We start from the raw sequence: 24739 nt of genomic DNA, 5'->3' as shown, positions 1-24739 counted from the left end.
ACTACAATATGATTATTCATAGAAGACAGTACATCACATTCAATTTCTTCTTCTTAGGTACTAGAAATAATGAGGAAGCTCTTCCTTTATATATATTATACTTTTTGTACTTTCTATTACATACATTTTTATTACATATATATTATTATGAATTATATATTATATTATGTGTTACCTTTCTTACTTGCAGCATTCAAATGTATATTATTGTCCAGGGAACATGTGATAGATCTTGATTATTTTACTTCTTTTAAATTCATCTTTATGACTTGCCCAGATTTGTTCAAATTTCAGCAGAATAGTCCCTGGTCTTTTGTGATAATTCATTATCCCTCTTCACTTTTTGTAAGATTTATATGTTATGTTCGTGTAAAACTTTAAAGTTACACTTCTCATTTGACATTTTATTGGTGTGAGAGAATTACAACTTGCATCTGTAGCAAAAAGTATTTGGGAAAAGTTATTAGTAAAGCCCCTGTGTTAAAAAGAAACTTTTTATCATATTTAAATTTATTTTTAATAATATTTTTATTTATTTACTTTTTTTGAAGAATTTTATTTTCTGTAAAATAACTTTTATTTAAAATGATTTGAAAAAAATGATTTGAAGAATTACTTTATAATAATTATATTAATTTAACCAAATTATTTAAATTTAGCTAGCTAGCTCTGTGATAGGATTTCTTAGTTGCAGTACAGTATTAAAAGTGAAACTCAAGCCAAATTTATTGTTAGCATGTTAACAATGGTACATAGCATTGTGTGAAATAGTAAATCTATGATAGACAACAGGAAGCAAATATAAACCAAAGCAGTTTCCTGCATTTCCTGTTTAAAAATGCATTTAATATATTTTACCAAAAACATGATTTTTTTTTTTACATTTGCTTGGAATTTTATTTGAATTGGAAAAAAAATTGAATAATAACTCCATTAGTACCAAATCCTTTCCCCCGCTTGATGCCTAAAAAATGGCAGCCTTAAAACTTCCAAGGAAAAGATATGGAATAAAATTGTTCTATGTAGGCCTGATCTTAATGTGTTGGGTTGTATAACTCATATAATTATACATGTTCTTTTTATGTTTCTTTCCATATAAACATTTATTACACATATTTGATTATTCTGTGCTTGAATTTTCTAATTTAACATACTGTGGATGCTCTACAGTAAAGTTACTGCTATATAGAGTTTGGACTGAGCGTGATCTCTGATACATAAACAGAATGGTACCATTGCAAAAAATTACCTTTGGTGGGTGAGAAGCGCATGTAAAGAAGACTTTATAGCATCCTTCTAAAGAGCTGGTTTTAAAGATAATGGATATTATATGGACATACAAGAATAAAGTTAAACAGAAAAAATGTATATGGAGGATCCCTCCTAAAATATTCAGTACTAATAAAATATTTAAGCAGAATATCGAAAGGAAAGGTGGTGTCCCACATTGAAACATAGTTGACATGGGGGAATTTGCAGTATAGCAGTTGGAAGGAAAAGAACTATAGCAGAGTTTGTGAAGCCCCCACTCCATGCACCACAACTTTTTGTTCATGATGCTGTCATAAATCAGTGGTGAGATTGGTGGTACAAATGGAAGCCAACCTGTCTTATGCCATGATGGCTAGATCAGAACACTCTGTCATTCCTTAAAACATTTGTATGTACCAAAACGGAAATACTTGGATCCATATCCAAAGCGTTAATTTGGGGAACAATGGTTGACAAGAAACAGATGTCAATAGTCAATAGATGATGAGGTTATTCTGAAATATATTACATGGGCATCTGTATCTTCAGGTTGACCCTAACCAAAATGATTGGTACAATGTTTCCTGACAACATCAATATGTATCACAAAGCTCTGAATACCAAATCAAGTACAAAAGTACATTTAAATTCCACATTTCCACATGGAGTTGCTTCAATTTATCACCTATGAGTAATGATAAAGTTTCTTACTGCTGAGCTGGAAAGAGAAGAATCTTAAGTTAGGTGCATACAGGTAAATTGGGTCAGCTGTATGACTTGGAGGAGGGAAAAAGCCTGTACTGCTCTCCAAGCAGAGACAATGCTGTCTAGATCATTGGGCTTTTAGATAACTTTTACTTTTCATAACTTCTAGCTTCAGAACTTTCAGTGACCTACCTGAAATATGGACAGAATTCAGGGGTTGTAAGTTTCTCTAGATATTTGGTGCAAGTTTAGCTTTAAACCAGATGCAAACATTTTGAAAATTAATATAGAATAGGGGGCTTGCCTTTACCTGGCTTATAATCAAATTAGTTTCAGAGCCACCTCAAGTAAATATATATGCAAAATTTTGAAGTAGAAAGTAAGAGGTTTTCAGGCTCAGATTTTCATTGCAAATCATTAATACATACATATTTACGGTGTACAATCAATAATAGTGTATGATCCCCAATCCTGGTAACAGTCACAGGAGTGGGATAGCTATACTCTACATAAATGTCCTGCTGCCATACAGTGATTAGAAATCAAAGCATTGGACTGAATAGGTCATATATAACCCGACGCATTTCGCTGAATAGGCTTTTTCAGGGGTACGATTGTGGCGGTGGTTTTCTAGATGTAAAGGTAATAAATAAGCAGGAGAGTATGTGCCATGTAACATATATATAGAAACAATATTTCAAAACATGTAATAAGGTATATATAAATGTAAAAATGGCACCAATAAACATCATTTTACATAATCATAATTTTACATTGGATAATAGTGTCTTTTAGGCGTATTTAGGTACATTTTGGGTAATGCATATTTAAATAGTACTACAGTATAAGTATAAGTAATATAAGTTATAAGTAATAACTAAGTAATAAATCCTAGATAGTAGAAAGTTATTTGCTAATTATGTCATGTAAGTATTTCATGTATACAGTAATATCAATGGATCTAAATGTTTGCATTTACTGTGAGGATGGGGGGTATATGTTCCAAATGGAGTATAAACGCTTGATGTGTGAATCACCAGGTTGTATGTAATGTTGTATAATCAAAGTTAGTTATTGGGATATGTTAAATTATTGAGATACAGGCAGAAGCCTATTCAGCGAAACGCGTCGGGGTATATATGACCTATTTAGTACAACGCTTTGATTTCTAATCACTGTATGGCTGCAGGACATTTCTGTATAGTATAGCCATCCCACTCCTGTGAATGTTAACATGATCAGGGATCGTACACTATTATTGATTGTACACTGTAATTACGTATGCATCATTGATGTACAAATACACAATTAACGATTTGCAATGAAACTCTGAGCCTGAAAACCTCTTTCTTTCTACTTCACAATTTTGCAAACTTTTTGTAAAATTGCTTAAAATCTCAACTTGAAATTTGTGCGTGTTTTTTTAATTGTATTTTTTACTTCCGTATTTCTTGTACTGTAGACTATGGGGTTCAGCATTGGTGTCACTGATGTATAAAGAATGGACACAGTTTTGTCTTTTTCTGAAGAGTATGTAGATCGGCCTTTCAGATACATAGACAAGGCAGTCCCGTAATAGAGAGTCACCACGATTAGATGGGAAGTACAAACAGAGAAAGCTTTGTGTCTTCCTTGTGAGGAACGGATCTTCAAGATGGTGGAGATAATATGGATATATGAGATCAGGGTCAAGCAGAAAGGACATATACCAAGGATCCCTGCTGAGATGTACATACCAATCTCATTAAGAAAAGTATCTCTGCAAGACATCCGAAGAAAGGGTGGTACCTCACAGAAGAAGTGGTTGACATGATGGGATCTGCAGAATGGCAGCTGAAATGTAAGGACCACATGGATGGCAGAATTGATTGTGCCAAGACCCCATACACTAACTGTTAAACTAGCACACAACATCTTGTTCATGATGGTGTTGTAATGCAATGGTCTACAGATGGCAGCAAACCTGTCATAAGCCATAATGCCTAGAAGAATACACTCTGTTACTCCTAAAGCTAAATGGACAAACATTTGTACTGCACATCCCAACATGGAGATACTTTTGTCCGTGGCCAGGGTGTTTATTAGAAGTTTAGGAACAATGGTGGATGATAAACATATGTCAATAATAGAGAGGTTCACTAAGAAAAAGTACATGGGGGTCTGTAGCTTTGGGTTAATCCTCACCACAATGATCAGTAGAAGGTTTCCTAACAATGTCATTATATACATCACAAGGAACTGAAGAAAACAGATGGCCTGGAGATATGGGATGTTAGACAGACCAAGGAGGATGAATCTTTGTGGAGACGTTTGGTTGACTTCTTCCATACCATTCAGTTTATGTCTGCCAAAAGAGAAGATAGTTTAACATTTCCAATAATATGTCACCCAAAAGTAATACTTTATTTAACAGTGGATCCCGGTGAGTAGAGGAAACCCCTATCTTTCGAAATGTCTCAGATTCTCCAACAGTGAGACCTCCCTCCCGTAGTTCTCAACACAGTTCCCGACCACCTTGGAGATTTTAGTGTTCCTACCAACGTTTACATGTTCCTGCTCTTCCTGTTGCTTTCTTTAATATAAAATAAACTAACTAGGGGAATCGGAAACCTCATGGAAACAAGAGGACACCAATTCTGAGAGAGATAGAAAAGAATCATGTGGTTTAGGACTTAATCAGCAAAACAGCCTGAGTAGCAGTACAATAAAAACTTAGCCAACTATGAAATTTTGACTTTACTCCCCATGTATACAACAAAAGAACAAGTGAAATACTTCAAATGTATGTTTAATATCTAACCATTTACTGCACTTAGAAATTTGGTGATCCTTGAAAAAACAAACTGCCCTATAGGCCAGAATGGGTATCTACAATTACCTGCTCTTCTGTCTGTAAACCCCTTTATAGACCACCTGAATTTGTGCATTTCCACTATAAGCCAGTTTGACTAGTTTTAGTTTGACTAGTTTTGCTAGATAATTTGTTAGATGTCATTAAAGTTATGTTTTAAGTGGAAAGCATGTCATTTTAAAGCCCATGACCAGACAGGCAATGACATGGACAATTGAAGAAGGATGTTACCTGATGGTGTGTGTGGTCAATACAGAAAACTCATAGCTTTGCCCTGAATATAAAGGTATATAGGTTTGCTTTAGGATTAGGGTCAAATTTGAGAGATCCATACAGTTGCTGAAGGTCGTCTTTACTCCAGTAAATTTGGAGCTATTGGTTAAACTTTTCAGATGTTCCCTCGTCTCTTTTTTTAAATATTTAACATATTTTCTTAGAAATGCTATATAAAAATATACACAGTATAAGAAAAATGTTTTTACTTCTAAACTAAATGAACAGTAAAAAAAAGGTCTAATTGTTATCTTCTGCAGGCCTAGATGTTACATGTGTTAAAACTGTGAAAACAATTATTCCGCTATTTTCCCCCTAAAAACACCTGTAAAATAATCTAATTTCTAGAAGATGAAAATCATTAAATTGCCTTTAAATTAACTTTAAACTTTAACCTCTTCCACTTGCAGAAAAAAGTATATAATTTATAGGCACTGTAAATAATGAGAATGTATGTGTGATATGTTTTTCTTATATATATGTGTGTGTGTGTGTGTATATATATATATATATATATATATATATATAATATATTATATTATAGTTAATGCCTTTCTTACCTTGCTTAGTTACAGCAAATGTACATTATATTCCAGATAAATGATAATGGACTTTAATTATTTTGCTTATTTAAAATGTATCTTCTTAACTTTCCCTATTTTGTTTTTAGCATTCACCAAATTGATTGAAGTTGAATGGGTAGGAGAAAATATTGGCAGCACAAATGGCATTCACTGGGCACAGAGCAATGAAAAGCATGAAAGGTTCTTCCTTATATAACAAAAAATATTTGTTTCCCAGCTGAATGGTCTGTGTTCCTTTGTGCATATTAATTATCTGTAATATCTCCTTGCAAATATATTTTTAATTCTAGGTTGTAAAACTTTTCTGCTCTACAATTTTTAAAGTTGACACTTCTTATTTTCCATCATATTGGGGTACAGGAACTACAATGTGTACAAGTAGCAAACCAAAAAAAAAGTTACTAGTTAAGTCAAGTAAAATAAAAATTATGTATGGTTTTTTTACATCTGCTTGGAGTTTTACTTTAACTGAACTTAAATTTAAATGTTAACGACATCAGTGCCAAAACATTTTCTCCTGTTTGATGCCTAGAAAATGGCATCCCTAAATCTATAAAGGAAAAGGTATGGGCTAGGAGGGCACTTTGCTAGGGTTCCTGAGCACGCCGGGGCAATCCCACATATCCTCGGAAATTTACACAAAAAGAATCTCTGTTTTCAACAGCTTAGAAAAGATTATTGTTAGTCGTGTGTGTTCTTATTAACTGGATTGAGTGCTGGGGAACTTTTTCTAGTGTCTAGTGTCACGAGTTTGTGACAATTTAAAAAAGATGGGCTGCACCCAACCCATGTGTTTGATCTACATACTTCCATGTTTGCACAAAGTTCTTTATTACTATGAAGGCCTGATTCTAATATACTTGGTTGTATAAATCTATTAACTCTCCTAGTGTGCAATACCCTCCGCTATATACAGTATATGTATGTGGAGCATTTTACTTTATACAAATGAATGTTATTTTGTTTTAACTGAACTTTTGACTTTCCAATTTTTCATAATGCAGATGGTAAACATTAGCGTTATTGTTGTATAGAGTTTGGACACAGCAGGATTTCAGATACATAAACAAAATGATTCTAATGTAGGGATGACCAGGATTAACGAAAGCTTTAGTTCTTGGTATGGAATGGATTTAAAATGTAATGGAGATGATGTAAACATAGGAGAATAAAGTCAAGCAGAATGAAAGTATATGGTGGGTCTCTGCTAAGATTTGTAGGACTATCATGGTGGACACAATGGGATTTTCAGTTGGGGAGTTGGAAAGGCTACAAATTTGAAAGAGCTTATGAAGCCCTTACTCCATTCATCACAACTCTTTGTTGATGATGCTGTTATAAAGCATCGGTCAGATGGATGGTACAGATGGAAGCCAACGTGTCTTATGCCATGATGGCTAGATCAGAACTCTCTGTTGCTCCTAAAATTAGGTTAAAAATATTTGTACTTTATATACCAAAAATAAAATATTTGTATTTATCACTTAATTGTTGTTGTGAAATATGGGGAACAATGGTGGACAAGAAACAGATATCAATAATAGTGAAGTTTTCATGAAAGAAATACATGGGGATCAGTAGCTTTGAGTTGATCCTGATCATAATGATTGGTACAAAGTCTCCTGACTACGTCATTTTGTACATCTCAAAGTTCCAAAAGACAAACTAAACACATGGATCTTGCCAATACTATAAAGATGTAATTAAATTGTCAAGGGGTTTACCATTCATCATTTACCAAACAATAAAACATTAACAATGGGTGGACTGGCCCTTTATTTAACAATGATATATATATACACATTTTTTGTAGCAGTGGAGCTTTTGTCTATAGCCATTGTAACAAAAATCTCTCATTATAAGATTGGAACTACCGGTATAGAATTCTGGTTATCCACCTATAAAGGAATGTTATTGGCAAAAGGTTTGCTGTCAGTCACACAAACATGCGCCCTTAATATTTGGGGTCCCTAGGTGTTTATATATTACATTTATTCAATGGGGAATACTTGTTCAAAGTAGATTAAACTGACAACTGTTTTTTAATATTGGCATCCTACTATCTTGGGTCTCATTTTAAAGACCTTAGATAAAATTTGTTTAGTTTAATAGATTTCATAACCTTCTATGTGGTCAGCTGTGCCATGGAGCCAATTCACATTCAGATGTGAATTATTCAAGCTGTACTTTTTGTCAGTGCTGAGTATTTTATTGAGCAGTCATTGCAAGCATGACATCTGTTCAATTAAAGGAATTTGTTCCCCCATTCCTGCCAAAGACATGGCTTAAAGAAACTCAATAAAACAATTCAAATTATGTCAAAGGCTGGTAGCATGGCACATCACACTATACAGCAGTTAAACTCGAATCGTTACTTGTTCGTCCATGGTCCCTCCTGGGCCTGACTAATACCCCATATGCGGCTGTACCAAGTAATATACGTCACAATTTACTTATTAGGGCTACCCTTCTAGCCTAGAGGGAGACCAAAAAATTGTACCACTGTGGCATGGCTGCTACTATGACAGCTCCCATCTGTTCTACCCCAGGTTTTCCCCGGGGCTCTATGTATAGAGCTTATGGGCTTTGGAAATGCAGGGGTGTGACAAATCTAGGCCATTTGGTGGATGAGGATGTTACCTTATTATCCTTTGATATTCTCCGGGCTAAGTTTGCTATCCCCTCTCACCACTTCTACTATCTACAAATTAGGTCAGCATTTTTTAGAGGTCCAGGTAGGCAGTCAAGTCTGGTACTGCCCCCCCCCAATTATTAGGTTATTGGGGGAGGAGCCTCTTCCAAGCGCTCGATATGCCATGTATACCCATTGCTCATGGCTAGTTTGGGGGATAAGGATTCCTCCCAGGTATTTGTTAAACACTGGGCCTCCTACTTGCAATGCACTTAATCTGATACGGTGGATCTACTTGAATCAAGTTGGTCTTGTGTACGTAAATGTATAGTGGGTGAACATTGGAGGGAAATACAATTTAAGCTTGTGCATAGAGCTTACTATGCTTTTAACATCAAACCCTAAATCACATTTACTTTCCAACTGTTTGCTGGCATGGTCCAATGGCTTCCTTGGATCATGCGCTATGGGACTGCTCTCAGATTATGTCCTTTTGGGGCACAGTGTTTAGATTCATGGCCAAGATCACAGGATATGCTAGACAGCCGCCCCCTACCTGGCCTTATTTCACACAGATGTGATAGATAGTTTGCAGGGCGCATCCGGACAGAAGATAGGGGTTTCAAAGTTTGAACATCTATGTTTCTAAGCGGCTAAGAAAAGTATACTTAAACAGTGGTTGGAGCCCACTCCACCCTCACTTCCACAACTTATCCAATATTTGCAGTCCCTTATGGTCATAGATAAAACAGAGGCTACCCAGCATATGGATACTCAACTCCAGGATGTCGTCGAACTCTTCGGCCATTCAGTCTGTTATGATGAAAGGATGCTAACCTCACACTGAATGGGTATACCTCCCAGTATAACTCCTAAACCCTTATCTAACTATATACCTTGACAAGGGCCCCCAAATTCTCCCCATTCTCATCCTTGTTCTTTCTGGATTATTATTAACATCATTCTTTTTATCCATTCTCCATCACTAGGCTGGTATTGAGGTTCCTGAGTCCTTGGGGTTATCTCTAAGGAGTTTGTTATTCCTCATCGTTATGCTATATTAGTTTTGCTTTTAAAAGCCTTGATTTACTATGGACATTATTGAACCAAAGGCTGGTATTTTATCAAACATTTACAAAAATTACAAAAACTGTAAGTTAATTTATTGCAATTTGTTTTAAATCCTTATCTTTTTTACTCGTTGGTCATTTCTTCAAAATCTGATGTTGTATAGACAATTTGATGTATGTTACTCATGATCATCTTCTGATATGGACGTAAATTGTATTGTCCCCCCCTTTTCTGTCAATAAAAATGATTTAAAAAAAAAAATAAAACAATTAAATTGTAAAACTTATCATGCACCAAACATGTTTTGAATACAAGACTATTACTACAGGTACATGGGTACTACTGTGCTAGAAAGAGCAGGGTCTAAACCTTCACATTCAGTTAATGGGGTCAGCTGTATGACTTGAGGAAACAACCCCTACTAAAGCAGGGGTAATGCTGTCCAAATCTTCAGACTTTTGTAGCAGTTTTACTTATTGCAAGTTTTGCTTCAGACCAGATACAAGCTTTCACAATTTGAAAATTGCTTGTGTTCTTTTAATTGTGTTTTTTACTTCCGTATTTCTTGTACTGTAGACTATAGGGTTCAGCATTGGTGTCACTGCTGTATAAAGAATGGACACAATTTTGTCTTTTTCTGGAGAGTATATAGAGCGAGGTTTCAGATACATAGACATGACGGTCACGTAATAGAGAGTCACCACGATTAGATGAGAAGCACAAACAGAAAAAGCTTTGTATCTTCCTTGTGAGGAACGGATCTTCAAGATGGTAGAGATAATGTGAATATATGAGATCAAGGTCAACCAGAAAGAACACATAGCAATGATCCCTGCAGAGATGTACATACCAATCTCATTAAAGAACGTATCTCTGCAAGACATTCGAAGAAAAGGTGGTAACTCACAGAAGAAGTGGTTGACATGATGGGATCTACAGAATGGCAGCTGGAAAGTGAAGAAAACATGAACTATGGAATTTATGAAGGAAATACCCCATGCACAAGTTGTTAAACTAGCACACAATGTCTTGTTCATGATGGTGTTGTAATGCAATGGTCTACAGATAGCGGCAAACCTGTCGTAAGCCATAATGGCTAGAATAAGACATTCTGTTCCTCCTAAACCTACATGAAAGAACATTTGCACCTCACATCCCAACATGGAGATACTTCTATCCATGACCAGAGTGTTTATCAGAATTTTTGGAACAGTCGTAGATGAGAAACAAATGTCAATAATAGAGAGGTTCACTAAGAAAAAGTACATCGGAGTCTGTAGCTTTGGGTTGATCTTCACCACAATGATCAGAAGAAAATTTACTGACATTGTGATTATGTAGATTATAAAGAACACTAAGAAACAGATTGGCTGGAGATATGGAACGTTGGATAACCCAAGCAAGATGAACCTTTTTGGAGAGGTTTGGTTGACTTCTTCCATAAATTTCAATTCATATCTATCAGAATAAAAAGTTTAAAATTTGCAAAAAAATTTTCTTTTAGAGGGTTTTGTCCACCACAAGGTGATAATGTAGCATAGTGGGTGCCTCAGATTTTAATATATTTCACATTTTCTAATATCATAGATTTTACATATTAAATTTTGTACGAAAACACAAAGACAAAGACTGGCTAAAGATATGGAACATTAGATAATCAAAGAAGGAAAAAATATCCTGGATAGTTTTGGTTGACTTCTTCCACAACAGAAAGGAGTTTATCTATCCGTTAAAAAAAGCAGTAGTAATATTTTTTTGTTATTTAAAGAAAAAGCCAAAATTTATATTTTAAATAGAATTTGTCTGTATCAGCACCTGGCTTCCTATATGTTTGAAATTGTGACCATGTTCACCATTTACCATGCCATGAGTCTTGAAAGGTTTTAAAATGATCACAGCAGTTGTGTAAAACCTTGGCAGCTCTGGGTAGATATCTTGCCAATAGAGATCCTAATGGAGATAAAAGACTGTCAGGTATTATAGCCCAGTAGAATCTACCAAAAACTGAACTGTAGGTTTTTAGTGCTTTCAGCCTTACGTTACTGACCATTTACATTAAAAATTCTCATTAAAGGAACAAAAAATATTGTTATGGAAAATATCTATAAAAACAAGTCTTTTGTACACAGTCTATAAAATTCCATAAAGCAATCAAATAAAAGACCTTCTAAAGCCATGATCATATTTCCTTTATTAGCCAGATCCAGGGAGTTCAATGTAGATCCTTAGCTCTGTATTCACAATGAGTAGCTGAAAGAGTTTGAAACCTGGTACTTGGATGGCAAGATTTACTTTCAAACTTTTCCAGCCTACCCAGCATGTCCTCCCTTGAATTTTAGAGGTTCACAATCTGACAATTTCCCAAACTAAGAACTTTTAGTAACACTTGGTTATACTTAGTTTTTATGTTTTTATTATGACATACCCATTAATTCTAATGGGTATTTCACAATGTTAGCAGTATTTTTAAAGAGCAGCAGACCCTTTATTAAGATTTGTTAGGATTTAAGGGAAATCCCGCAGTCTCTGTGGATACATACATCAAATATCCAAGTAGGCTTCAATGCTTGCCTGAGATCAGGCATGTGTCATAAGGAGCTTTTCATAAGGGAGAAAGTGCCAATCTCAAGCATGCGCAGTGAGATTAGCACTTTTGTTTTACATTTTCAGGAAGAAACGTCGCTCAATCTCGCTCCTGCACAGTACGAGATCGGTTGACTTGGAGAAGAACCTGAACAATGGAGGGACACGATGGAAGAGGAAGATGGTGGCACCCATGGCGAAAAGAAGAAGGAAGCTGGGATGAGGTGGGACCTACTGGAATCAGATTCTGAGAGGATTTAGGGCTCTACGAAAGTAAGGGTAAATGTTATCAATTTTTTTATGAAGGTTCCACTTTAAAGGCTGGAAACTTGATCACAATACCTTATGTCTTGGATCTATTGGATCTCATTATGAAGAAAATTGAGAACCTTGGTGTTTGTTCAAAAAAAATATATTATTGTTATATATAGTTTGCAGAGTTTGGTACACATTTACAATGTTTACTAGAGATAATTGTTGGCAGAAATTTTACAGTTTCTGCAGCCACAAACTCCTTATGGTCATTAATCCTAACATGAAATCTAAATCAAGGATTGTCACAGGATTGATGTCAGCATAGCCTGTATACTTCTAAGGACCAGTGTTCTGGATAAAAGTTGAACTTTTGTTGAAAGTTGAAATTCAAGTCACAACTGACTCCAATTGGAACTAATCATTGAGATGGGAGGAAGGGGGGGCTGGTGAAAGGGTACTAATATAACTTTATCCTTTCAAATATGTTTCCATGCCTGGAGTATATGCACATTTTAAAAGGAAAAAACGATTTTCAATTCAGTTGAACGAGTGGGGCTTTTAGGCAAAGCAGTTTCAAAAACAGTAATTTATTCATAAAAATTGTTTTATTTTATTGTTATTTATTCATTATTCCACTCAAACAATAGACAGGGATTGCCCCAGAATTGTGGCAAATGGATCTTTGACACTAGTGAATATTATTAAGATGCTAGACTTTTTGCAGGTGCTGCAGAGGGCTTCAAAGGAGGAATATGGATACTACAGTGCATGAGCCCCCCCAGCAGAGGTACTGTCTGACCTTCACTATTGAAAGTGTTTCCAAAGTTTTATCCTGCTTATCTGACATTAGCTCTTCTTTATTGGCCATACCACTGTAGGTATATATTACTATAGATTAAAAAATAAGTATTGGACATGGAGATTTGGGATCTCCCACAGACCACTATTTCCCTAGATTTGGCATATACTACTCTTCTACATAACTGAAGTAATAAAGTTTCTGGTCCTTCATGCTAAGTAAGTGGTTTCCTATTGTTTTAACTGCTCATAGTGTGGGACTATTAACAGGAACATGAAGAATGAAGTATATTGTCACTTCCAAAAAAGATCATCCTTCAATACCAGACCAATCATTTCTCTGGCATTGTGGTGCCAAAAAAAGAAAAAGAACAAAAAATACCAATAAAAAACTCCATGTCAAGATATTGCATATTAGTCAACAAATCACAGATTGTTTCTAATTAATGTAATTATTATTTATAAAGTTTTATGCTCATGCCAATAACTCATACTTTTGTAGTGGCTCTACACAAAATACAAACATTTTGTGATAAAGAAAGAACAACAGGCACATTAAAAAAATCATACTATCAGTTTAACTATTTGAACAGTATCATTTTTTGTGTATTTTTTCTGTTTTAAATATTAAATAAATAAATCATTATTTCCCCCAAAATGCAACTAAAACAAAATTATATCCTACCCACCTAAAAGCCTTTAATGCAACAAAGGAAAATCCTAAAAATGTTCATAAGCCAGGGAAAAAGTTTGTTAGTTGCAAATATATCCTTTTTCAGAATGAAAAATATCACTTGTCCAACAATACTTGTCAATACCTGTCCAACATTTTTTAGTGTTCACAAACATTTATCCAAAACTCTAAGGGAAGAGAAAAAGATTGATAGATTATTGTTCTTTATACTCATGTTAGCAAACAACAAGGAAGAAGCTCTTTTATATGAAATTCTGGTCCCTTGGCTTGGCAACAAAACTTTAATGAATTTCCCAACTGGATGATCACAGGTCTTTTGTGAATATTCATTATATCATTTACATCTTACTTACTTAGGAATAGTATTTAACCTTTTTTAATGTTTTAACTTATTTTAACCACTGTAGTGCTTTAACATTAAAACTTTACACCTTTAGGGAACCTTTCAGTAACAAAAACTTCAGTCAAATGAAATGTATTGAAATGCTACAATCTCTAAAATTTTCTGGGAATTTTTGGAAGAGTTTAAAGGCTGCTTAGAAAAATGTGTGCCCCTTTGGCTAAAATAGTATTTTTCAGGTCAAGTACTGATGTTAATTAAAAGAATAAATAAAGTCATCCTAACATTGTTTAATAAGGTTGAGGTCAGGGCTCTATGTTGGACACTTGAGCACCTCCATTTGCTTAACTTTCCAAAGTCTAAACTTATATGTTTTATATTAGATACTTTTTATTTGACAGTAAATATAGTGGGGGTAGTTCATCCCAAATTTCCACAAGCCAACATTTAAAGATTATTGTATTTCCTGTTTCTTCGTAGGGAAAGTGTGGTGTACAAATTTTTTCCTTTTGCTTTACAAACATTATAAATCCTTCATTGTACTTTTTTTTATTTAACCTATTAGAATTTATTCTATTTACTGATCCTAATCATTTAATTTTACATTAAGAAATGTTCTAGTTTCAAAGTCTTAAAATGAAACACCATTCAAATGTTTGATAGTATGTTAAAACAAACTTATGAAGTCTTCCTAATACATCAATCCTTCTGCCCCCATTTTAATAAGTGATGTGAATGCTTTAACAAAAATAAGTTTTGGGTCTGTTTCCAGGATCTTGCTGGTAAAGTTTCCCTTGTCCAGATGCTACAGGCAAAAGCCAGGTATTATTATTATTATTAGGCAGTAAAAAGCTGTCGGATAAGCGCGGCTCCGTGCGCGAGCTTTTTCCGTTGCTGAATAGCGCGACCGCGCACGATTCCGGATCGCTAATACGAATGCGCGACCGATAATCCGATTCTGCTTGATGAATCAGGGGCATTGTCTTGATAAATTGTTCATCTTTGATAAGCTGCCAAATCTGTGGACCATCAAATCTTTATTTTTTCAAATCTCAGGCTGGGAAATGCCAAAATGAGATACTTGAAACAGTCTCCTTCAGTTGGCAAAGCTTTAACGAACTGCTTCACCAGATCCAGTTTCATGTGCAGAGGCGAGAATATAAAATTCAACAAGTGGCTCATGTAGAATGTTTGGATCACCTGGCTTTAGGTCAGATCTTGGAGGCCAATTCCTTTCCACCCAATGCCTCTCACATGCACAGATAACAGGGATACTTGGTGTTGCTGACCATGAAGGAAGCACACCATTTTAAAGTCAACACAGATGCACACACACAACCCAATTGGTGATATTGCAACAACTCAATGACTCTCTTTATGTCTGCATATTCTTCACAAAGTGAAACTGAATGGCCAATTGTGACTGATCTAAATATATTTTGCCATTGTGTAGGAGGACTCACTTTCAGCTCTGCTTTGAGCTATCGATGAATAGTCGCAAGGTTGACAATTGAAAATCCAGCCATCGATAATCCGGATCCTTTAGTTTCCTGGCATAAATTTCGGATCACATTTTCAATACAGGGACTGCAATACACTGTTTGGCCACTAATGTTTTTATGGGGCTGTTCTGCATAAGCAGCGGTTAGGTCTGCTTACTACACTAAATACATGTGCAGACGCCCCTGCTTCCTGCTCCCTGTAACTTTGCCAGATGTCTGCGGGTGCTGCGAGAGGAAGACTGGCCTGTGTATGGAGATAAGTATAAAAAAAAAAAATCTGGAATTTTCAAAAATCGGGCACGCCTCAGGTCTGAAAGTTGCTGGATTTTTGATTGTTAACCTGTATCTCACAGAAGAAGTGTTGACATGGTGGGATTTAGGATAGTTGGAAGGTATGGACAACACGGATGGCCAAGCTTATAAAGGAAAGACTGTTAAACTAGCACATTTGTTCATGATGGTGTTGTAATGCAATTGTCTACAGAAGGCAGCAAACCTGTCATAAGCCATAATGGCTAGAATAGGACAATCTGTTGCTCCTAAAGCTAAATGGACAAATATTTGTACTGGACATCCCAACGAGGAGATACTTTTGTCTGTGGCCAGGGTGTTTATTAGAATTTTAGCAAAGCAAGAACCTGCATTAAATTGTGCAATATGACCATTAGGAGCCATTTAAGAGTATGTAAAGCCCACTCAGAAATGTTTGCAGTGTCCAAAAAGCTTAGATTCCCCAATCTGTAAAGCCGACTTCCCCAATCTAGAGGTTCCCTAATCTGTAAAGCAGAATTCCAAACAAAGGGTTGTCCTTGAGAAATGGCATGAAGCTTTGGCTTGTTTGGGACCTAATATATTCACTTCCTAGCTATTATAAGTTCATACTTGTGAGGTCCATATTCCATGCAGCACAACTTTTTGTTCATGCTGTTCAAGCAATGGTCAGTTGGATGGTACCTGTCTTAAGCTCGTTGTTGTTCCTACAATTAGGTAAAACATTTTCACTGTATATACCAAAAAGAAAACACTTCCATGACTAAGCTATTAAACTCTCATATAAACACATTGTATGTAGCAGTGGAGCTTCTCTCTAGTCAGTCTCTAGTCATTGTAGCACAAATCTGTTATTATAAAATTAAAATAGTAAAAATCCAGTTCTCCACCATAATTGTGCAAAAAGGCATAGGTCACACAACCAAGGGCCCTGGCATTTTACTATCTCGGGTCTCATACTCAGGACATTGGAAAATTTGTTTGGACACATTTAACAGATTACAAAACCTCCTATTTGTCCAGTTGCGCCATGGCGCCAATTTAAATCCATCAAGGGGTATATTGTTGTCAATGCTGAGCATTTTAATGAGCAGTCATTGCAGGCAGGTTGATGATTTTATCACTAGTCCAATAAAATTGCTTTGTTGCCCTTTTCAAGTCAAGGCAAATATAAGCTTATAGTTGACAAGAAACAGATGTCAATGGTCAATAGATGATGAGTTTGTTCCAAAATATATTACATGGGAATCTGTCGTTTTGGGTTGACCCTGACCATAATGATTGGCACATCATTTCCTGATAACATCATTATGTATCACAAAGCTCTTTATACCAAATCAAGTACAAAATACCATTTAAACACCTTATTTAAATATGAAGTTGCTTCTATCTATCACCTATGAGTGTTTATGAAGTTTCTTACTGTTGAGCTGGAAAGAGCAGAATCTTAAGTTAGGTGCATACAGGTAAATTGGGACAGCTGTATGGCTTGGAGGAGCGTAAAAACCTGTACTGCTCTCCAAGCAGAGACAATGCTTGTCCAGATCTTTGGGCTTTTAGAGCAGTAGAACTATGCTTTTTAATTTGCCAGTACAAAATGTTTTTTTTTTTCACTTTTCATAACTTCTAGCTTCAAGATTTTTTCAGTGACCTACATGAAATATGGACAGAATTCAGAAGTTGTAAGTTTCATTAGGTATATGTTGCAAGTTTTGCTTTAATCCAGATGCAAACATTTTAAGAAATTGCTCAAAATCACATATTGAAATGTGTGTGTGTTTTTTTAATTGTATTTTTTACTTCCGTATTTCTAGTACTGTAGACTATGGGGTTCAGCATTGGTGTCACTGCTGTATAAAGAATGGACACAGTTTTGTCTTTTTCTGGAGAATATGAAGAGCGGCCTTTCAGATACATAGACAGGACGGTCCCGTAATAGAGAGTCACCACGATTAGATGAGAAGCACAAACAGAGAAAGCTTTGTGTCTTCCTTGTGAGGAACTTATCTTCAAGATGGTGGAGATAATATGGATATATGAGATCAGGGTCAAGCAGAAAGAACATATACCAAGGATCCCTGCAGAGATGTACATACCAATCTCATTAAGTAAAGTATCTCTGCAAGACATCCGAAGAAAGGGTGGTATCTCACAGAAGAAGTGGTTGACATGATGGGATCTGCAGAATGGCAGCTGAAATGTAAGGACCACATGGATGGCAGAATTGATAATGCAAATACCCCATGCACTTACTGTTAAACTAGCACACAACATCTTGTTCATGATGGTGTTGTAATGTAATGGTCTACAGATAGCAGCAAACCTGTCATAAGCCATAATGGCTAGAAGAAGACACTCTGTTGCTCCTAAAGCTAAATGGACAAACATTTGTACTGCACATCCCAACAAGGAGATACTTTTGTCTGCGGCCAGGGTGTTTATTAGAAGTTTAGGAACAATGGTGGATGAGAAACTAATGTCGATAACAGAGAGATTACTCAGGAAGAAGTACATAGGGGTCTGTAGCTTTGGGTTAATCCTCACCACAATGATCAGTAGAAGGTTTCCTGACAATGTCATTATGTACATCACAAGGAACAGAAGAAAACAGATGGCCTGGAGATATGGGATGTTAGATAGACCAAGGAGGATGAATCTTTGTGGAGATGTTTGGTTGACTTGTTCCATACCATTCAGTTTATGCCTGCCAAAAGAGATGATAGTTTAACATTCCAGTAATATGTCATTTTATTTATATTTCCTTTAAAGGTTTAGTGCACCCAAAGGTAATACTTTATTTAACAGTGGAACCTGGTGAGTAGAGGAAACCCCTATCTTTCAATATGTCTCAGATTCTCCAACAGTGAGACCTCCCTCCCGTAGTTCCCAACACAGTTCCTGACCACCTTGGAGATTTTATTGTTCCTGCCAACGTTTGCATGTTCCTGCTCTTCCTGTTGCTTTCTTCACTAATATAAAATAAACTAACTAGGTGAATCGGAAACCTCATCGGGAATCGGAAACAAGAGGGCCAATACCAACACCAATTCTAAGAGAGATAAAAAAGAACCACATGGTTTAATTCTCAATCAGCAATACAGCCTGAGTAGCAGTATAATAAAAATTTAGCCAACTGTGAAAATTTGAGTTTACTCCCCATGTATACAACAAAATTACAAGTTTAATACTTTAAATGTATGTTTAATATCTAAACATTTACTGCACTTAGAAAATGATGGTGATCCTAACCACCCTATAGGCCAGAATGGGTATCCACAATTACTACTTCATCTGTTCTATCTATAAACCCCTTTATAGACCACATGAATTTGTACATTTCCACTATGAGCCAGTTTGACTAATTCTAGTAAAAAAAAAATAGATAATTTGTTAGATAAGATGTCACTAAAATGATGTTTTCAATGCAAAACATGTAATTTTAAAGCCCATGACCAGATAGGCAATGACACGGACAATTTAAGATGGATGTTACCTGTTGAAAGAAAGGTGGAATGAAGAATAGAGCTTCACATGACCATTGCTGGGGTGCTGGTAAGGTGGGGGGTGTCCATACAGAAAACTCATAGCTTTGCCCTGAATATAAAGGTATAAAGGGTTTGCTTTAGGATTAGGACCACAATGGCAATCACATTTGAGAGATTCATACAGTTGCTGAAAGTCATCTTAACTAAAGTAAATTAAGAGCTATTGGTTAAACTTTTCAGATGTTCCCTCTCTGTTGTTTATAATTATTTAACATATTTTCTTGGAATGGAAATGCTATATAAAAATATACACAGTATAGGAAAAAAATATTTTACTTCTGAATCAAATGAACAGTAGCAGAAAAAATGTCTAATTGTTATCTTCTGCAGGCCTAGATGTTATACAACGGTGAAAACAACTTTTCCACTATTTTCTCCTTGAAAACACCTATAAAATATTATAATTGTTAGAAGATAAAAATCATTAAATGAAAATTTTACCTCTTCCACATGCAGAAAAATGTATATTAATTATATACAGAATGTATGTGTGATATATATATATATATATATATATATATATATATATATATATTATACAATATACTTTATGTCTTTCTTTCTTACCTTGCTTAGTTACAGCATTCACATGTACATTATAATCTAGATAAATGATAATAGACTTGAATTTTTTACTTCTTCTAAATACATCTTCTTGACTTTCCGTATTTTGTTTTTTAGCATTCACCAAATTCTTTAAGTTGAGTGGGTAGGAGAAAATATTGGCAGCACAGATAGTATTCACTGGCCAGAGAGCAATGAAAAGCATGAAATGTTCTTCAATATATAACAAATATTATTTGCTAAGTTTCCCAGTTGAATGGTCTGTGGTCCTTTGTGAATATTCATTATCTGTCTTCTCTTCTTGCAAAAATATTTTTAATTCAAAGCTGTAAAACTTTTCTGTTCTGAAACTTTAATGTTGGCACTTCTCATTTTCATCATATTGGGGTGCAGGAATTACAATGTGTACAAGTGGCAAAAAAGTTACTATTAAAGTTAAGTAAAATGAATAATTTATATTTTTAACTAATTAATTAAAATTAAAATGTTAACTACATCAGTACCAAAACCTTTTCTTCTGTTCGATGCCTAGAAAATGGCATCCCTAAATCTATAAAGGAAAAGGTATGGGCTAGGAGGGCACTTTGCTAAGGTTCCTGAGCAGGTCAGGGCAATCCCACATATCCTTTTATTACATACACAGAAAGAACTCCTGTTTTCAACAGCTTAGAAAAGTTTATCGTTTGTTTTGGTGTTCTAATTACCTGGATTTAGTGCTAGGGAACATTTACTAATGTTTAGGGTAAATCTATATTATTACCTATAAAACAGATATGCAGAACATTAAAATTATGTTTCTGACAATCTAAAAAAGATGGACTGCACCCAACTTATATGTTTGATCTACATACTTCAATGTTTGCACAAAGGTCTTTATTACTATGTAGGCTAAACTGGATCATATACATCTATTAATTCTCCTAGTGTGCAATACACTCTGCTGTATGCAGTATATGTATGTGGAGGATATTTTTACTTTTTCTTTTTGTTTAAATAAATGTTTTTCTATACAAATTGATGTCTTATTTCATGTCAACTGAACTTTTGACTTTCTAATTCTCATTCTGCAGATATTAAACCTTAGCGTTACTGTTGTATAGAGTTTTGGACAAAGCAAGATTTCAGATACATGAACAAGATGATTTCATTGTAGGGAATGACCAAGAATTAAAGAACACTTTAGTTCTTCTTGGTAAGGAATGGATTTACAAAGTATTGGAGATGATGTAGACGTAGGAGAAAAATTTCAAGCAGAGTGAAGGTATATGGTGGGTCTCTGCTAAGATTTTTAGGACTATCTGTAATGCGCCTGGGCACACAAACCACAACCAACTCCAGATATCCTTCAATCGGGCTTTATTCAATGTCATAAAGTACGACAAGGGCTAACTCCAAACAAGCGATGTACAAGAGGGTCAGAGAAAGACAGGTCAAGAACAGACCGAGGTCAGGGCAGGCAGCAGGCAGAATGGTCATTAACAATCCGAGGTCAGGGCAGGCAGAGTTCAACCAGAGTCAGCTTCAGACCAGGTCACTATGGAGATGACAAAAGGAGATAAACTTAACTTGTACACGCCCTCGGCGGGTACAAGAGGGACGCATGGTAGCACGCGCACCTCTTCCCACAGCACCCCTAGGACGTGCACTGCTTTGCACATGCAAAGGAGTGCTGAGAGCAGGATATTCAGTAACCACATCTGAAGGAATGCAAGGGATGCCGCCTGGCTGAACAGTAGTTTGGCCAGGACAGATCCCTCCGCCTGCAGAGAGAGACAAGCTGTGAGTAGAGCAGCAGCCTTGGCCATGCTGCCTGCTACAGTGGCGTCCCCCTCTGTGGCTGGGATCCCCAGGGACACCGCGGGCTCGCAGGATGGGTAAGTTCCTTACACTATCGTGGTGGACACAATGGGATTTTGAATAGGGGAGCTGGAAAGGCTTCAACTATGAAAGAGTTTATGAAGTCCTTACTACATTAATCACAACTCTTTGTTGATGATGCTGTTATAAAGCATTGGTCAGATGGATGGTACAGATGGAAGCCAACGTGTCTTATGCCATGATGGCTTGATCAGAACTCTATATTAGAAATATATATTTAAATTGTCAAGGGGTTTACCATTCATTATCTACCAAACAATAAAACATTAACAATGGGTGGACTGGCCCTTTATTTAACAATGATATAAATATACACATTTTTTGTAGCAGTGGAGCTTTTGTCTATAGCCATTGTAACAAAAATCTCTCATTATAGTATTGGAACTATAAAATTCTGGTTCTCCACCTAAAAAGGAATGGTATTGGCAAAAAGTTTGCTGTTAGTCACACAAACATGTGCCCTTAATATTTGGGGTCCCTAGGTGTTTATATATTACATTTATTCTATAGGGAATACTTGCTCAAAGTAAACTAAACTGACAACTGTTTTTTGTAATATTGGACTTTAGATAAAATTTGTTTAGTTTAATAGATTTCAAAACCTTCTATGTGGTCAGCTGTGCCATGGAGCAGTCATTGCAAGCATGTCATTTGTCCAAAAAAAGGGATTTGTTCCCCGGTTCCCGTCAAGGCAATATAAAGACATAGCCCTAAGAAACTCAATAAAACAATTCAAATTCAAAACTTAGCATGCTCTCAAGAAGACTATTACTACAGGTACATGGGTACCTTTGTGGTAGAGCAAGGTCTAAACCTTCACATTCAGGTAATGGGGTCAGCTGTATGACTCCAGGAAACAACCCTCACTAAAGCAGAGGTAATGCTGTCCAAATCTTCAGACTTTTGTAAAAGTTTTGCAAGTTTTGCTTTAGACCAGATACAAGCTTTCACAATATGAAATTTGCTTGTGTTCTTTTAATTGTGTTTTTTACTTCCGTATTTCTAGTACTGTAGACTATAGGGTTCAGCATTGGTGTCACTGCTGTATAAAGAATGGACACAATTTTGTCTTTTTCTGGAGAATATGTAGAGCGAGGTTTCAGATACATAGACATGACGGTCCCATAAAAGACAGTAACCACGATTAGATGGGAGGCACAAACGGAAAAAGCTTTGTATCTTCCTTGTGAGGAACGGATCTTCAAGATGGTCGAGATAATGTGAATATATGAGATCAGGGTCAACCAGAAAGAACACATAGCAATGATGCCTGCTGAAATGTACATAGCAATCTCATTAAAGAACGTATCTCTGCAAGACAGTCGAAGAAAGGGTGGTATCTCACAGAAGAAATGGTTGACATGATGGGATCTGCAGAATGGCAGCTGGAAGGTGAAGAAAACATGAACTATGGAATTTATGAAGGAAATACCCCATGCACAAGTTGTTAAACTAGCACACAATGTCTTGTTCATGATGGTGTTGTAATGCAATGGTCTACAGATAGCGGCAAACCTGTCGTAAGCCATAATGGCTAGAATAAGACATTCTGTTCCTCCTAAACCTAAATGAAAGAACATTTGCACCTCACATCCCAAGATGGAGATACTTCTGTCCATGACCAGAGTGTTTATCAGAATTCTTGGAACAGTCGTAGATGAGAAACAAATGTCAATAATAGAGAGGTTCACTAAGAAAAAATACATCGGAGTCTGTAGCTTTGGGTTGATCTTCACCACAATGATCAGAAGGAAGTTTACTGACATTGTGATTATGTAGATTATAAAGAACACAAAGAAACAGATTGGCTGGAGATATGGAACGTTGGATAACCCACGCAAGATGAACTTTTTTGGAGAGGTTTGGTTGACTTCTTCCATAAGTTTCAATTCATATCTATCAGAATAAAAAGTTTAAAATTTGCAAAAAAAGTTTTTTATTCTTATTTTCTGTAAGAAGGTTTTGTCCACCCCAAGGTGATAATGTAGCATATTAGGTGCATCAGATTTTTTTTATATTTCACATTTTCTCAAATTATAGATTTTACATATTAGATTGTGTACAAAAACACATAAAAAAGATATGGAACATTAGATAATCAAAGAAGGAAAAAAATATCCTGGATAGTTTTGGTTGACTTCTTCCACAACAGAAAGGAGTTTATCTATGCGTTAAAAAAGCAGTAGTAATTTTTTTTGTTATGCTAAAGAAAAAGCTAAAATTCATATTTTAAATAGAATTTGTCGGTATCAGCATCTGGCTTCCTATATGTTTGAAATTGTGACCATGTTCACCATTACCATGCCATGAGTCTTGAAAGGTTTTAAAATGATCACAGCAGTTGTGTAAAACCTTGGCAACTCCGGGTAGATATCTTGCCAATAGAGATCCTAATGGAGATAAAAGACTCAGGTATTGTAGCCCAGTAGAGTCTACCAAAAACTATATAGTTTTTTAGTTTTTTCAGCTTTATGTTACTAACCATTTACATTAAAAACCCCCTTTAAAGGAACAAAAGTTATTGATATGGCAAATATCCATAAAAACAAGTTTTTTGTACACAGTTTAAAATAATCCATAAAGCAATCAAATAAATGACCTTCTAAAGCCATGATCATACTTCCTTTATTAGCCAGATCTAGGGAGTTCAATATAGATCCTTGGCTCTGTATTCACAATAAGTAGCTGTGAATACAGTGGGCCTGATTTAATAAAGCTCTCCATGGCTGGAGAGAATACACTTTCATCAGTGAAGCTGTGTGATGCAGCAAACCTGGAATGGATCTGGTCCAGGATTCAAAACATTTGCTAGGAAATAGCAAATGATTTTTAAAAATCCATTCCATGTTTTCTGGACCACCCAGCTGCACTTCTGAAAGTGTATTCTCTCCAGCCTTGGAAAGCTTTCATAAATCAGGGCCAGTGTGTTTGAAACCTGGTACT

The 24739-nt window shown here is 35.7% G+C and overlaps 4 protein-coding genes across 4 annotated transcripts; all 4 read right to left on the bottom strand.

The window, feature by feature from the left end:
* Positions 1-3345: 3345 nt before the first annotated feature.
* On the bottom strand, positions 3346-4284 carry LOC140342513 (olfactory receptor 5V1-like). The gene has a single exon (XM_072428719.1). The coding sequence runs from the start codon at positions 4282-4284 to the stop codon at positions 3346-3348; it is 939 nt and encodes a 312-aa protein (XP_072284820.1).
* A 5592-nt stretch (positions 4285-9876) lies between these two features.
* LOC140342512 (olfactory receptor 5V1-like) lies at positions 9877-10854 on the bottom strand. The gene has a single exon (XM_072428718.1). It carries the CDS (start codon positions 10807-10809, stop codon positions 9877-9879), a length of 933 nt encoding a protein of 310 aa, XP_072284819.1. The 5' UTR covers positions 10810-10854.
* A 6710-nt stretch (positions 10855-17564) lies between these two features.
* LOC140342424 (olfactory receptor 5V1-like) lies at positions 17565-18497 on the bottom strand. Its single transcript, XM_072428604.1, has one exon. It carries the CDS (start codon positions 18495-18497, stop codon positions 17565-17567), a length of 933 nt encoding a protein of 310 aa, XP_072284705.1.
* Positions 18498-22743: 4246 nt separating this feature from the next.
* LOC140342588 (olfactory receptor 5V1-like) lies at positions 22744-23676 on the bottom strand. The gene has a single exon (XM_072428828.1). It carries the CDS (start codon positions 23674-23676, stop codon positions 22744-22746), a length of 933 nt encoding a protein of 310 aa, XP_072284929.1.
* Between the last annotated feature and the right edge of the window lie 1063 nt (positions 23677-24739).

Source organism: Pyxicephalus adspersus, chromosome 12 (assembly GCF_032062135.1).
Source record: "Pyxicephalus adspersus chromosome 12, UCB_Pads_2.0, whole genome shotgun sequence".
Classification (NCBI taxonomy): domain Eukaryota; kingdom Metazoa; phylum Chordata; class Amphibia; order Anura; family Pyxicephalidae; genus Pyxicephalus; species Pyxicephalus adspersus.
The sequence above is the reverse complement of the archived record's forward strand: the minus strand, read 5'-3'. Positions and strand labels throughout refer to the sequence as shown.

Bases quoted from the DNA above. Each gene is read 5' to 3' on its own strand.
- LOC140342513 (XM_072428719.1), bottom strand. From the start codon at position 4,284: ATGGAAGAAGTCAACCAAACGTCTCCACAAAGATTCATCCTCCTTGGT.
- LOC140342512 (XM_072428718.1), bottom strand. From the start codon at position 10,809: ATGGAAGAAGTCAACCAAACCTCTCCAAAAAGGTTCATCTTGCTTGGG.
- LOC140342424 (XM_072428604.1), bottom strand. From the start codon at position 18,497: ATGGAACAAGTCAACCAAACATCTCCACAAAGATTCATCCTCCTTGGT.
- LOC140342588 (XM_072428828.1), bottom strand. From the start codon at position 23,676: ATGGAAGAAGTCAACCAAACCTCTCCAAAAAAGTTCATCTTGCGTGGG.